Here is a 15,968-nt window from a genome sequence, read left to right as displayed (position 1 = left end):
TACTTGACTGACTATTGCAGAGATTCTTCTATACTTCATTTCTCTTTTTCACTTTTAAATTTTTATTTGGTCTATTAGGCTAGACCATTATCATCTTTCTTAAAGAATAGGAATGTCTGGGTGCCTGGGTGGCTCAGCGGGTTGGGCGTCTGCCTTCAGTTCGGAACATGGTCTCAGGGTCCTGGGATCGAGCCCGCTATCAGGCTCTCTGCTCAGCGGGCAGGGAACCTGCTTCCCCCTCTTGCTCTCTGCCTGCCTCTATGCCTACTTGTGATCTCTCTCTGTCAAATAAATAAATCTTAAAAAAAAAAATAGGAATGTCTTCAGTTGATCTAATGGAATGCCATAGGAAGATTTTAAATTTTGTTCATGTCTCTTAATTTGCTTTGGATAGTACTCTAACATGGTTATGGACCATTATTATTATTATTGACTGAAAACGATACAAAGCAAGTTTGATTGGTATTATACTTAGTAAAATATTAAATCACACAACCCTTTGGGTGTTTTCTAAATTACTTAACATTGTTTTTTGTATTATAATAGCAAACTTGCTAAATAACGGTTTAGGTATGTTTCTATTTATAAGTACTTTCTTTCCCTGCAAAAATTTATGTTTTTAAAGATTTTATTTATTTTTTTTAATAATCTCTATACCCAACATGGGGCTTGAACTTACAACTCTGAAATCAAGAGTTGCACACGCTGTTGAATGAGCAAGACGTGTCCCCCAAATTCATGTCCTTAATAATGGCAAATGTGTTAGAAGTCTTGCTGAATGGTAAGCTTAACAGAATGAAATAAAATAAATGACAACCAATGTGAAAATGTTTCACAAATATTGTCCTGTTCTCTTTAGAATTGAATGTGTATGTGTCAGAGACAGGAAATAGTGTATAGAGAATAGAATCAAGATTCCATTTTTAAGGGCGCCTGGGTGGCTCAGTGGATTAAGCCGCTGCCTTCGGCTCAGGTCATGATCTCAGGGTCCTGGGATCGAGCCCCGCATCAGGCTCTCTGCTCCACAGGGAGCCTGCTTCCTCCTCTCTCTCTGCCTGCCTCTCTGCCTGCTTGTGATCTCTCTCTCCGTCAAATAAATAAATAAAATCTTTAAAAAAAAAAAAAAAAAAAGATTCCATTTTTATATTTGAGACTTTCAATGTTACTGTTTCTGTGACTTCCCTCTCCCCAAAGGAGAACCCAGCCTTAAAACCAGAACAATATCCAGAAGCTCACATATTAGTTCCTTAATCATTACTAAGGTGTAGAGAGGATACAGTAGCATCCCCAGGGGAGCTTTTTCAAGTTCGGCATCAGTGGTAGAGCTCCAGCATGTGTATTTTCTGGCTCCAGCATGTGTGTTTTGAGAGGACTCCCAGATTTAGAGGTACATGCCTGGTTTAGTATCACCAAATTAAATTTAGCACAGCCACTTATCTTTCACAAGTGAGCCAAGGTTAGATGTCTTTTGAGAATATATATCCTTTAGAATCTATTCTACTATGAGAAAGTTCAACATATTTGTCATTGAAATGTCATTTAACAAACTCATCTTTCATGTCAAAACATGGAAATGTGGATAATTTTTAAGAATGCCAGACATCAGATCTTACAACCTGATAGATTAATGATGTTAGGTCACCTGGAAGGTTGTAGCCAGGTTGATAGTCATGATAGACTCTGTGTGGACTGTACCTAGGAAACAGCTAAAAAAAAAAAGACCTGGTTTTCCTTAATAGACTTGGCCTGATCAAAAGAGTTGTGCTCAGATAATGATTCCCTTGGTCCTGAACTCCACTCTGTCCAAAGAAATATTTACTATAAATACCTTGATGTGATGGGTTGGGAAGTACTAATCCATGAGATTTTTGTAGAGTGTTGTGATTTGAAATAGAAGAAGTGTTTTGGATTGTTCTGGAGAGTTACGTACATGTTGTGTATGTGATTTGTGTGCATATAAAGTGTGTAGATATGTAAATCAGTATAGGCTAATAGGTGAGCTTTGATTCTCGCCCCTTTTTTTGTGTTGCCATACCCCTTGCATGCAGCGTACATCCCAGTAACATCAAGTCTTTTTGAAAAATTGGTGAAGGGTTGAAAAAATAAAAATATTTAATTTATTGGGGCTTGGTCATCAAATTTTGCCATTTAGAAATTTCAGATTATAAAATATGAGAGTTGAAATGATCCAAGTAGAAATTTTTAACAGTGGAAGACTTATAGATTTAGAGAAAAAGAAGATCGTTTTGCAGAGACCAGGCATGGGGTAAAGTAAAGGAGGTGTTGTCACCATTAGCTTGTGGGCTCTGTGCACCTGAAGTATAGAGGGACTTAAACCTCCAAATACCAAATACAGGTATATTTCCTCCTTACGAAGTTTCACATTTTTACCAAGTTGAAATTATGCTCTTTAAAATATACCTAAATCTCAATTAGTAAACATTGTAATTATTTAAAATTTCCTATTATTTTAGGTTGCAGAAGTTTTACAAGTACCTCCAATGAGAGTATATGAAGTAGCAACTTTTTATACAATGTATAATCGAAAGCCAGTTGGAAAGTATCACATTCAGGTCTGCACTACTACACCTTGCATGCTTCGAAACTCTGACAGCATACTGGAGGCCATTCAGAAAAAACTTGGTATTGGACACATTATATTTATACCTTTTATGAAAAACAGGATTGTCTTTCTAGATTTGACCCATTTCTACCTGAGTTTTCCAATGTTTGCCATCTTACTGCATCTGATCTGTACTTCACCAGTAAATTTTTGTCTTACCATAGTTGCCCGCCTTTATTTGTTCTTAATTTGTATTTTTCCTTAGTTCTCAGCCTCACAGCTGAATTTTCACCTTTTTCTCCCATAATTACTAGGTATGTTTGAAAAGTTTCTAGGGAGAGGTTTTTAAGTTTTCATTATTTAGAAATTAAGTTTCACTCATTGTGTAATGATAGCATGTGGTACATTAAAAAATGAGTTTACTGTCCTTGTATTCTTCCAAATGAGTCTTGAAACAAATAAGATATGAAAACAGTAGGAATGCTTCAGAAAGGGAAATTTGAAATAAGATGTTATTACAGTGCCATTTATAAAATTATAAGGGCATTTTTCTATACAAAATAGCCATTGCTTCATTTATAACTCTACAAACCAAATGAAGTAAAAGGGAGGTACACTCTAATTATGTTGCTACTGAATATAACATGTTCTAAAACATGTTATAAACATACATAAACATATAAAACATGTTTATATGTTTTATGTTTATATAAACATAAAACATGTTTAGATAGCATGTTCTAAAAATAGTTGGGCTGTATTGAAGTATATAAAACAGAAAGCTTACTTAAGTCTGCTCAAAAATTTCACCCTCACAAATTCTGATAATAGTTGACTATAAATAGTTTTAGATTTTATGTTTTTTGCTTATTTTCATCATAAAAACAAATGTCTATTTGCTTTTTGCACTTTATTTTGGCTCTAGCATATGTATGTCTGCCTTATTTTTCTGTTACAAATTATTCTGCAATTACTTTCATGCATACATATCTTAGCATGATTGTCCTATTGTATACCAAGGCTATTTACAAGAACAGAATTGCTGAATCAGATTTTGCTATATTTTGCCAAAATGTCTTTGCTGAAGATATGAGAGTTTCTGTTTTCCTTGTAGTCTTAATGATCTTTAACATTAGCACTTTTCTGTTTTTGCCAGTCTGATGGTGTGACTGATTTTAGTAGGTTATCTATCACAATCGAAATGAAAATACTATATTCTTATACACTGCTGTTTAACAGCAAATGCTGAAGATATGAGTCCCCTGAAATCTTGTTTTTAAAGGAATAAGTCTGCTTAAGAAATCCTTGAATGTTCTGGTATAATTATACAGAATCGTTTTAAGAAAGTTAATGTTCTTAAATAGTTTTTGTATACCTCTGTAATTTTTTGTTGTTGTTTTCTTAAGCTACATTGCTATTAAAATATAACCTGGTCCTTACAGTGATTATTTATATTTTTAGGAATAAAAGTTGGGGAGACTACACCTGATAAACTTTTCACTCTTATAGAGGTGGAATGTTTAGGGGCCTGTGTAAATGCACCAATGGTTCAAATAAATGACAACTACTATGTGAGTATTCTATTTAATATAAAGTTGCATGCTCTTGTATTTAAAATATTTAAATATATGGTTTTCTGTCCTATAGATACTGGTTTCTGAATACTTGTTTAAAAGAAACTGTTGGCATAAATATCCAGAAGGTTTTTTTTTCCCCCTGTTTTTTTCCTGTTTTAAAAGTTTAAACTTTTTCCAAAGTTTATTTAAAAAGAATTAAAAAGCTTTGCATAAAAATGTCAGGTTTAGCTTCTACACTGTTGGCCACCAGAAGGTTTTTAAAAATTATCTTTAAATATTTTTGCATTTAACTCTAGGAGATAATGACATATTTTAAAAGCTTTTAAATTGTAAAACATAGAAATAGAGAAAATACCCACCAAGATTTAAAAGAAACTTTACCATACTTACTGTTACTAGGTATTATTTTTATCATCATTGTTATTATTTGTAGAAATAAGCCAGCGATAAAGGTAAACCACCTGTACGCCCCCGAAATCCTATTCCTTTCATTTCCAGAGATAATCACTATCATAAATTTAGTGTGTATTCTTCCTGTAGGTGTTTTTAAACTGTTTGAGTATATGTATCAAGCCATACTAATATATTATATTGCTTGTTCTAAAAATTTTAGAGATGGTATCATTCCTCTAAGTACCACTTTAGCTGGACTGCACAAGTTTTGATAAGTAATATTTTATCATTTCTAAAAGTTTTAAATAGGCATTTAAAAAAATATTTGAGAGGAAGAGAGCAAAAGAGAGTGAGCATGCAAGGGGTGGGGGGGAGTTGCAAAGGAAAAGGGAGAAGCAGGCCCCCTACTAAGCAGGGAGCCCGGATGCAGGGCTCAATCCAAGCACCCTGGGATCGTGACCTGAGGCGAAGGCGGACACTTAACTGCCTAAGCCACCCAGGCACTCCTAAAATAAGCTTTTTGATTTTCCCTTTGGCTGGTGTTTTTTTAGAAGTATTAGTCTCCCAAGTGTGTGGAATTTTCTAGTTCTCTTTTAAAAGATTTCTTGCTACCCTAATTATATATAATGGTTGTCATCCATAATATTGTTAGTTTATACTTTTTAGAAACTTACTAGCGGAAATTAAGCCCTGTACTGAGTGTCGATTCTTCAGGAAGGTATTTGCTTTGCTTCTCTCTTGCTCCTGTAAATGCTAATGTTCCAAAAGAAAGCTCCTTTCCTTATACCCTCCCCTGTTGTTCCAATGTATAAGGTTCTAGACTAGCAGTTCTTTTGGGGGGACAGTTTAATTTCTAGTTTATCCCCGAGGGAATAGCCTTTTAAAAAGGGTGTTTGGGATGTCTCTTGTAGCATGCAGCTTTGTCCCTTAACCCTTTAAGCTGTGAAACTCTAAAACCAGGTCTGCTTGGTGTTCCACTCGTTTTCCTTGGTTGTTTTTCTTTTTTTTAAAGCTTTATTTATTTGACAGATCACAAGTAGGCAGAGAGAGAGGGGGAAGCAGTCTCCCTGCTGAGCAGAGCCAGATGCCAGCCTCTATCCCAGGACCCTGAGATCATGAGCTGAGCTGAAGGCTGGGTCTTAACCCACTGAGCCACCCAGGCGGTCGGCTCGTGGATTTTTATTGAGTTTTTGGCCTCTGGGTATTTCTTTCTTGTCTGGGTATTTCTTTCTTGTCAGCATGTTCATAAAATTTAAAGTTTTTTGTTTCTTTAAAATTTTATCCAACATTTTTAGTTTTTTATAGTGGTGGGGTATTCAGTCAGGATAGCTAGTCTGCCGTAATACCTGAAATGGAAATTTCCTTTTTTTTTTTTAATGAAGATGAAATTTGATTTCTTTGGCTATTTAGATTTCTAGGGTGATCTCATTCCCTATAGTGACTTTCTTCATTTTAATGATCAGAGATTGAAATTTCTTATTTTCTCTATTACCCATACTTAAAAATAAAGTCCTTTAAAAATTTGGCACGTTTTGCCTTCTCCCACATTTCTGCAGTTTACTTATAATATAGAGGGTCTTGATTTAATCAGGAATTAGACAGTCAAGACTTTGTGTGAAGCATTGTAAGTTTAGGGGTGGCTCAGTGGGTTAAGCCTCTACCTTCAGCTCAGGTCATGATCTTAGGGTTCTGGGATCGAGCCCCGCATCAGGCTTTCTACTCAACAGGGAGCTTGCTACCCATCGCCTGCCTCTCTGCCTACCTGTGATCTCTCTGTCTCTCAAATAAACAAAACAAAATCTTTAAAGAAAAAAGGCATTGTAAGTTTAAATATAATAGTCTATGGATTTATACAAGAGATAAAGATTAGTAGTGTTATGGTCTTTAGCAGGGCAGTTTTTGTTTTTGTCTTTTAATCCATATCCAACATAGGGCTTGAACGTAGGACCCTGAGATCAAGAGCCTCTGCTATACTGACTGAGCCAGCCAGGCATTCCCAAGGCAGTTAACTTTTATGGATCTCAGTTGGCTGGTGGATAAAATGAAATAGTCATATAAACTTTGACTGCATAGGAAAAAACCTGCATAGGAAAAAACCAGCTATGAAAAATACATTTTGAGGGTAGTTGGTAGATTTTGAATATGAACTTGACATTTGACAAAGGAATTATTTTTAGTTAATTGGGTGTGGTGGCATTATGTTATCTAAGAAAACGTTCTTATTCTTCGATGTCTGCTGAAGTATCAGGAGTGAAGTGTTATGGTGTCTGCAACTTACTTTCAAAATGGTACAACCAAAAGTGGGGGTGCTTATGTGCTATATATAATGCAAATACGGAAAATCAAAAATTGTTGAATACAGGTAGTAGGAATATGAGTAAAACTATACATGTATAGTTTTTAAATTTTTATAATAGTTGGGGGGAGGTAAACTCATTAGATGGCTTAAAGATTCCTTTTAGCTATGAGGTTCTCAACATTTGTTGAACCCTAAGCAGTTTGAAAGCAGTGTTTTATTTTTACAAATGTTTAATCACTGAACAAATACTAAATAACTTCTATGTGGTGAGGCACTAGAGATACAGTGCTGAATCATGATTTCTCTGGCATAGTATCAGAGTCCTATAAAACATTTTTTTAAGTACTTAACAGTTTTAGAGAGGGAGTGGGAGTATGGTTTGGGCATTTTTCTTTTAGTTTAATCTTACGCATTCTGTTCTGACTCTTGATTAAACCTAGGGTGCATTTAGGCACATGGGCATGTGTATTTGTGTGTTTCAGTTGTATTTATTATTTTAAATACCAGAACCCTTTCCTGAGGTAAAAATTTTACATAGGTACATAGTATATAAAATGTAGAGCTGTTGTCATTGAAATGGGGAGTAGAGATTGAGATACGTTCCAAAAATAATTTCTTTTACCTTCTGTTCAAAAATTAAGTGAATTTGGAAACAGTGAATTTTATCTGGGAAAGAAAGACCGTATCATTAGAGTATTAACATCTTTAGGTTAGAGATGGATGTTAGGCATCTACTTTTATGTTACTATGACTGCTGGTGCTAATTACTATTTGCACCTCACTGTTTCTTTAAGGACATAGCATTTGTTAAGTGTGTGCCATGGCACTGTTCTGTTTTGTGTATTTTCTCATTGAATCTTCAAAAACATTCTTGAAGTAGGTTTACTAGTGAAGAAACAGACTTAAGGAGGCTGAATAACTTACTGAAGATTATTAGCTATTCAGTGGTGCAGCCAGGATTCAGATGCAGAACTCTTTCACTTTAAAGTACTACTCTGTATTGCCTTGTTAGCTGCAGCTCTTCTTGCATACTGAATTTAACAGTATATACTATATGCAGGAGTTAAATCAGTTTCTGCTACCTTGGTGATAACTTGGGAGCTGAGAAAGACAGACAAATAATAAACTAACTGGTATTAGGGATTTACACAGATTTCAGTAGTAGGAAGTAATTTTAATATGACTTTTAATTTTTTATCCTAGGAGGATCTGACACCTAAGGATATCGAAGAAATTATTGATGAGCTCAAAGCCGGCAAAGTTCCAAAACCTGGGCCAAGGTATGCGTTTATTTCTATACAATAAATTTTCATGGCTTAACCTAATGTATACTTAATTTAAAAAGTTTTATCCCTAGGAGCACCTTGGGTGGCTCAGTCAGTTAAGCATCTGCCTTCAGCTCAGATCATGATCCCAGGGTCCTGGGATTGAATCCTCCTCACCCCCAATCAGACTCCCTGCTCAGTGGGGAACCTGCTCTTCCCTTTCCCTCTGCCTGCAGCTCCCCCTGAGCTTGTGCTCTCTGTCAGATAAATAAATAAAATCTTAATTTTTTTAAAATAAAAAATTTTATCCTTTAAGGGGTGCCTGATGGCTCAGTAAATTAAGCATTGATTTCAGCTCAGGTCATGATCTCTGAGTTGTGAGATTGAGCCCTCCATCCCAGTGCGGAGTTAGGATTCTCTCTCCCTCACTTAACCACTACCCATTCCCCTCTCCCTCTCCTTAAAAAAAAAAAAAAAAAAAAAAAATTATCTCCTAAGTTCTTAGGAGTTGTTGTCAGGAGCTTTGGATAGTATTGAAACCAACCTGTCATCTAAAACAACTAATTTTTTTTCCTCTAAAATTCTATCATATAATCATCTGGTATCTACTTGAATATTTATAGAAAAGGGAATTCACTACAAATAAAATCTGTTCCATTGTTTAAAGGTTCATACTTTAACTCAAAGTTTGTTTCCCTCTAATTTCTTTTTTTTTTTTTTAAAGATTTTATTTATTTATTTGACAGAGAGAGAGAGATCACAGGTAGGCAGAGAGGCAGGCAGAGAGAGAGGAGGAAGCAGGCTCCCCGCGGAACTGAGAGCCCGATGCGGGGCTCGATCCCAGGACCCCGAGATCACGACCTCAGCCGAAGGCAGCGGCTTACATGTCCAGTTCTGCCCTTCGAACTGACACAAGATAACTTCTATACCTCTTCTAAATGATAGCTCTTCAATTACTTAAAATAGGTATCTTCTTTTCCCCAAATCTTTTTCTCAGAATTAATGTCTACTGTTGTTTCATTTTTTCTGACCTAGTTTTGGTTTCCCTCTTTGGTAGCTTTTCTGGTTGGCTAATGACTTTAACATGGTACTAACATTAATCAGGGTATTTGAGATATGTACTGAGTAGTGCAGAGCATTGTATGACTCTCTTCTTTGTTCTAGACAGTATGCTTATAATAATGCAGCCAAATTACATCAACTCTCACTTCAGGTACATTTCACCAGTAATTGTACTTATAGTCAGAATGTCTAGATCTTTTTTAACTTCCTGCACTGTTCATCCAGGTTGTTCCCATCCTGCAGTTGTGTTATAATAATTACTTTTCTTTCAGTTATGAACCTGAACTTTTGCTGCTAACCCCTGTTCCATATCTAAGTGTTTATATTGCACAGAATTTTTTTCTAATACTAGCAAGTGTTTATAGTTTATGTAGTTGTAAGCCCTGTGTGTTTTTCTGCATATGCCATAGTTTTCTTTCTCCCAATGTATTTGTAGGTTTTGATGGCCATATAGTATTTTAAAGTATTAAAAGAACTATGGTGTGGGGGCGCGTGGGTGGTTCAGTGGGTTAAGCCGCTGCCTTTGGCTCAGGTCATGATCTCAGGGTCCTGGGATCGAGTCCCACATCGGGCTCTCTGCTCGGCAGGGAGCCTGCTTCCCTCTCTCTCTCTCTGCCTACTTGTGATCTCTCTCTCTCGCTGGTGGCTCAGTGGGTTAGGGCCTCTGCCTTCGGCTCGGGTCATGGTCTCAGGGTCTTGGGATCGAGCCCCGCATCGGGCTCTCTGCTCAAGCAGGGAGCCTGCTTCCTCCTCTCTCTCTCTGCCTGCCTCTCTGCCTCCTTGAGATCTCTGTCTGTCAAATAAATAAATATCTTAAAAAAAAAAAAAAAAACAACTATGGTGTGCCCTTTATTCCTGTTTTAAATATGTTTTCCTGCTCTTTGTAATAAATAGCAGTTATGTGTACTCTTCGAAGAGGTAATTAGGGGCCCAGATACGTAAGTTGAGTTGAATGCTTAAATATAATAAAAGCTGTTCGTTGTAGGAGTGTTTTCAGGAGGAAATTATGTGTAATCTTGCTAAAATTATTGTGCTAGTTACTGTGTAGAGAACAGTTCAAAATTTAGTGATGTTGTGAGGTAGAGGAATTATGAGTGATTTTTAGCCTTTTGGTCTGAGCACCTCGGTGGTTCCTTTAACTAAAAAAGAGATTTGGTTTGAGAAAGAAAAGTCACTTTGTTTGGGACAGGTTAAAGTTGAGATGCCTCCTAGACATCCATGGTAGAATACTGAAAGGTATATTTTGAACCTGGAATTCAGGAACTAGATTAGGACTGGAAGTATGAATTGGGGATTCATTACTTGTTATCGATGGTATTTAAAGCCATAAGGCTGGATAAGATTACTGGGGATGAAATTAGGTTGTTATTGTTCTTAACATTGGATACTATAACATTATTGTATTTTAACATTAATAAAACAGTTAAGTAAGTGCCACAGTTAAGCATTTTTAATATCTAATAATAGAGATGTTGCTTATCAGTAATTATACATAGTTCTTCACTGGGATTTTATTGAGTGTTCTAGATTTGAGCCAAAAACTTCATAATTATTGATTTCTTTTTTTTTTTTTTGAGAGAGAGATCACAAGTAGAGAGGCAGGGAGAGAGGAGGAAGCAGGCTCCCCGCTAAGCAGAGAGCCCAATGCGGGGCTTGATCCCAGGACCCTGAGATCATGACCTGAGCTGAAGGCAGAGGCTTTAACTCACTGAGCCACCCAGGCGCCCCCAGAATTATTGATTTCTGAACCTGTTTTTTATTTCCTATGTATCACCTCTTATTTAAAAAAGAGATGGGGCACCTGGGTGGCTCAGTCAGTTGAGGGCCCTACACTTGGTTTCAGCTCAAGTCATCATCTTAGGGTCATGGGATGGAGCCCCAAGTCAGGCTTTATGCTCAGTGCAGAGTCTGCTTAAGGATTCTCTCTCCCCTTTCCCCACCCACATGCTCTCCCTCTAAAATAAGTAAATCTTTTAAAAAAATCTACTTACTTTTCAGTAATTGCAGAGCATCTGCCAGTGGTGTCTGTAGAGACTTTATGTGGACATGGTAGTTCTAGAATGTCTTCCCAGCTTGGAAGACAAAAACTTTTCCTCTCCTTCCTCAAGCTTTTTGGTTATATAGTATAATGAAAGAGATTGCAATGATAGTCACCAGAATATAATTATAGTTAGACTTTAAATAAACCAGAGTTGGGCAATTATTTTTATTAGTGTTTTTATAATAAAGCACTCTGCCCACATATGTAAAAGTCACTCATTGTGTTTGAGTAACCAGAGATAGTAAACTGGTGCAGCAGTACCTGATTTCTGAGTACCAACACCAGGTCTGTCCTGCCCCAAATCAGTGAGAGAGTCATGTTTCTGTGTGGTTCCGAACTGCTTTTTTATGTTTTTAGTAAATGACAGTTAGAAAGGAAATACTAAACTGATGGTAAGGCATTGCTTTATTTTGATATTAAATATTTGTGCTGAGATTGTTATTTTCTTTTTAAGTACCAAAAATAACTTCTTTTAACCTGCTTTGAAATTGCTAATTAAGAGGTAGAAGTTGTCTTTTAGTATGGTTAACTAAAACTAGTTTTAAATCCAATTTGAATTCTTCATATTTAGTTTTATAAAGATACCTTTTTGCAGAATTCTATGATGTACATATAATATGAGATGTAAAGAAAATAGAGGTCGTTGCTGATGGGTAAGTCTAGACTATAAGGTCACTTTTGTTTTTTTATACTAAAAGTAGAGGGCAGTGTTGTGTATATCTCAGCAGTATTAAAAGAATAAGCACTAAACTTTCATGACTAGCTTTTCTTTAAAAAGTATTTCTAGGCCGGGCGCCTGGGTGGCTCAGTGGGTTAAGCCGCTGCCTTCGGCTCAGGTCATGATCTCAGGGTCCTGGGATCGAGTCCCGCATCAGGCTCTCTGCTCAGCGGAGAGCCTGCTTCCCTTCCCCTCTCTCTGCCTGCCTCTCTTGTGATTTCTATCAAATAAATAAATAAAATCTTTAAAAAAAAAAAAGTATTTCTAGGCCATAAACGGTATACAGAAAGGACAAGTTTTCTAGAATGCAAATGAGTTAAAATGAATGTACAAATAGTGTTGGAATGGCTAAAAAACCAGATTTACCTTTTGAGTTGTAATAAAAACAAGGTAATTAATAGATGGCATTTTATTTATTTTTTTTAATTTTTTTAATTTATTTGACAGAAATCACAACTAGGCAGAGAGGCAGACAGAGAGAGAGGAGGAAGCAGGCTCCCTGCAGAGCAGAGAGCCCGATGCGGGGCTCGATCCCAGGATGCTGGGATCATGACCTGAGCCAAAGGCAGAGGCTTTAACCAACTGAGCCACCCAGGCGCCCCAATAGATGGCATTTTAAACATAACACTTGAGGCGAATCATTTTTTATGAAGTGAAAACCCTAATGTAAATTGTGAATGGAAGGGCTAAGATCCCTGCTTCTGGTGTCTGATGCATATTTACAGATAAAATGAGGGGAAGGCTATATGATTAATAGATGAAACACAGCCTGTGGACTTCACAACGTTTGTAGAATTTTAATGTGCATTTTGTGAAGGGTGAGGGAAGGAGAAAGTTTGGAGGCAGACATAAGAGGCCATTAACCTCCCCCCCCCCAAAGTAGGTCATGGGACTATAATTACATGGAACAAACTTTACAAAAATGGACCAGATCACTCTTGAAATTACTTTCTTATACAAAAATCCACAATTCCTTAAAGAGTTCAGGCAGTGTGCATAATTAATTCTCCCACTTATTGTTCTCAAAACCTGTTTTTATAATCTTCCTAAGTAAGTTCTTTGTGTTGGTAAAGAAGGTGGGTGAACTTAAACCATAGAGGGAACCTAGTAAAGAGGAAGAAAGTCCTCCAAGATAATTTCATTAGCAAAGAGCAGTAGATATTACATGTATTAGTTAACATAAAACAATTACAAAGCCAAATACTTTTTTTTTTTACTAAAGTTAGATACCATTTTGCCACTTACCCTACATTAATTTTAGATTCCGACAGATCGCTCGTAGTTGTTTTTTGATCTGGTTTTCAATGCAGATATACTAATTTCTGACTTTGTAGGCACTCTTCATTACAATACACACTTAGTTACTTGCATTGTGTAATGTAATAGCTTGAAAGATCTTAAAGATCTTTTTGTCCCCTGAACAAAAAATGATTTCCTGGAGCTCTAAAAAAACTTGCAGGATTGATGACAGAATGTGAAGGGCAAAGCAAGGAGTAAAAAGCTGTAAATTGAACAATTCTTCAGCTGAAATCTGTGACAGGAGCAGGTAAATTAACAAAACCAGGAAATCGGAGCAGTGAAATAGTAGTAGGTGCTGAGCTGGGCTCCAGCAACAGAGGTCAGACAGAGGCAGAGGTGAGTGATTACCTGGGAAAGTATGTGTGGGGGTAAACAAAAGACGGGTTGTTCTACCTCTATGCTTGCCTCTCTTCATAGATTCCTACTTAAGGACCTGTTCCTGTTTTCTTTGTGGCTGTGGGTAGCCATTCTGATCTGGAACCTGTTTGGAAAAGTTAATACTACTATTATTGCTTTTAAAAATATGAATACCAGTATATACTTTGTTTCCAGTGCCTCTAAGGAAACCCCCTTCTAAACCTCCAGATTCCCATTTCCTTTAATTCCTCTGTTTATTTCTAAGTCTAATGTTTGTTTCTCTTCTGTTCACTATGATAATGGATCTCGATCTGAGTAAAATTCAAATATAAAAAGAATAAATGTAATGCTTTTATTAAAACATTTTTTTTTTTTAAAGATTTTATTTGACAGAGATCACAAGTAGGCAGAGAGGCAGGCAGAGAGGAGAAAGCAGGCTCCCCGCTGAGCAGAGAGCCCGATGTGGGATCCCAGAACCCTGGGATCATGACCTGAGCCGAAGGCAGAGGCTTAACCCACTGAGCCACCCAGGTGCCCCAAAACATTATTTTTAAAAAAGATCTTAGAGGAGCGCCTGGGTGGCTCAGTGGGTTAAAGCCTCTGCCTTCGGCTCAGGTCGTGATCCTGGAGTCCTGGGATCGAGCCCCGCATCCGGCTCTCTGCTCCGGGGAGCCTGCTTCCTCCTCTCTCTCTGCCTGCCTCTCTGCCTACTTGTGATCTCTGTCTGTCAAATAAATAAATGAAATCTTTAAAAAAAAAAAAAAAAAGATCTTGGAGGAGAGAATCTCAAGCAGACTTTGCGCTGAGCCCAATGTAGGCCTCCATCCCACAACCCTGAGATCGTGACCTGAGCCGAAATGAAGTCACATGCTTAACCAACTGAGCCACCCAGGCACAGGGATTTTTAAAAATATTCTCTGCGTCTGGGTTAGTTTCTTATAGTTCTTAGCTCTGATCTTTGGACAGGTGGTGAATCCCCTAAGCCTTCATTTCTGATTTGTAAAATAAGGCCAGTATTACTTGTCTCATGGCATTATTTAAATGAGCTAATAATATATGTACACTGCTCAGTAAATGGGAAGTAGTAGTGTTACTTTTGTGTTTTTCGTATTTATGGTGAGCTTTGGTATGTCCATTTTCACATTTCTGAAAATCTTGGAGCAGTTGAAATGCTTGAATTAAATAATCCATGCAACTTTTGGATGAAAAATAGTTACTGGGCTGTTGTGAAATAACATTTTAAGTAAAGATTTATAAATGGTAATCGTTTATAGTTTAATGTTACTTGCTCTTTTCAGGAGTGGACGCTTCTCTTGTGAGCCAGCTGGAGGTCTTACCTCTTTGACTGAACCACCCAAAGGACCTGGCTTTGGTGTGCAAGCAGGACTTTAATTTATATTCATTCAGCTGTAAATATTGTCACTAGAGAAATAAAAAGGAATCTCCTATCTACATAAACTTTTTATATTGTTCATTTAATGGTGTATACTTATGCTGTAAGCGTCACGTTGAAACTTCAGAGTACCATTTTAGTTTTTTGCCTTCTCTGGCTAACTATGAAGACACTATTTCATAATGTCGTTAATAATCACTCAGTATCATCATTTTCAACTGCCAGGTCACTTTTATCAGTAATATTAGATTATTGTGAAGTAAAAACCATGTCAAATTTCACATATATTTTGCTTTAACTAAACCCAAGTCTTAACATTATCTTTCTATACACCTTGTTTACATTAGTACTCCTTTTATAAACATTTTCAAATTTACAGCACATAATCGTTACTCTATTTCAAACTGGTAAGTGATACCTCAGGTAGAGGTCTAAGAATAAAGCAGTTACCTCTGGAAGTACTGTTCTATCATTTTTATGAAAGAAAGGCACTTTGTTTTTGTATATAGCAAATATATAGAAACTGGGTGGAGAGAATGGAAGTACAATCTGAGTCAGAAATACAAGTCAATGAGCAAAATACTCTTCAGTTGAATGCATATTTCAACTTAGAACAATGGATAAAACCTGTGTATTATATACATTCAAGAAACTAGCTATGGTGCATTAGTATTGCAAGTTAGAAAAAAATTAATAGCTTTAATTCAGGGATAAATCTAAATCCAGTTATTTCAGGATTTCTCAAAATCATTGTTTGGTCTTGTTCTTCTGGCAGACTGATCAGTGACATAGTAATTATGATGTCAAAAACATGATTATTTTTAAGAGTCTCTTTAAAAATTAGTTTTTGTTTTTTACTTGGGAGGGTAAATAACAAGTTAATTTCTTAAGTGGCATAGAAAGGTAACACAATGAAAATGCCTCTCTTGTTGACTTTTATTAAAAAAGTAAGCTTTTTATACTTTAATTAAAAAAGTAAGCTTTGATATAATATTTGTTGT

At 36.5% G+C, this 15,968-nt stretch overlaps 1 protein-coding gene across 1 annotated transcript in view; it reads left to right on the top strand.

The window, feature by feature from the left end:
* The window catches only part of NDUFV2 (NADH:ubiquinone oxidoreductase core subunit V2), a 36,069-nt gene extending 21,037 nt beyond the window's left edge, over nt 1–15,032 (top strand). The window contains exons 5-8 of the mRNA XM_046024170.1: nt 2,475–2,643; nt 4,025–4,134; nt 8,036–8,112; nt 14,873–15,032. Coding sequence (XP_045880126.1) covers nt 2,475–2,643; nt 4,025–4,134; nt 8,036–8,112; nt 14,873–14,966 — 450 coding nt within the window. The 3' untranslated portion in view covers nt 14,967–15,032. The remainder of the gene's footprint in view (nt 1–2,474; nt 2,644–4,024; nt 4,135–8,035; nt 8,113–14,872) is intronic.
* The last annotated feature ends 936 nt before the right edge of the window (nt 15,033–15,968 follow it).

This window comes from Meles meles, chromosome 12 (assembly GCF_922984935.1).
Source record: "Meles meles chromosome 12, mMelMel3.1 paternal haplotype, whole genome shotgun sequence".
Lineage (NCBI taxonomy): Eukaryota > Metazoa > Chordata > Mammalia > Carnivora > Mustelidae > Meles > Meles meles.
This window is presented reverse-complemented; position numbering and strand designations above follow the sequence as displayed.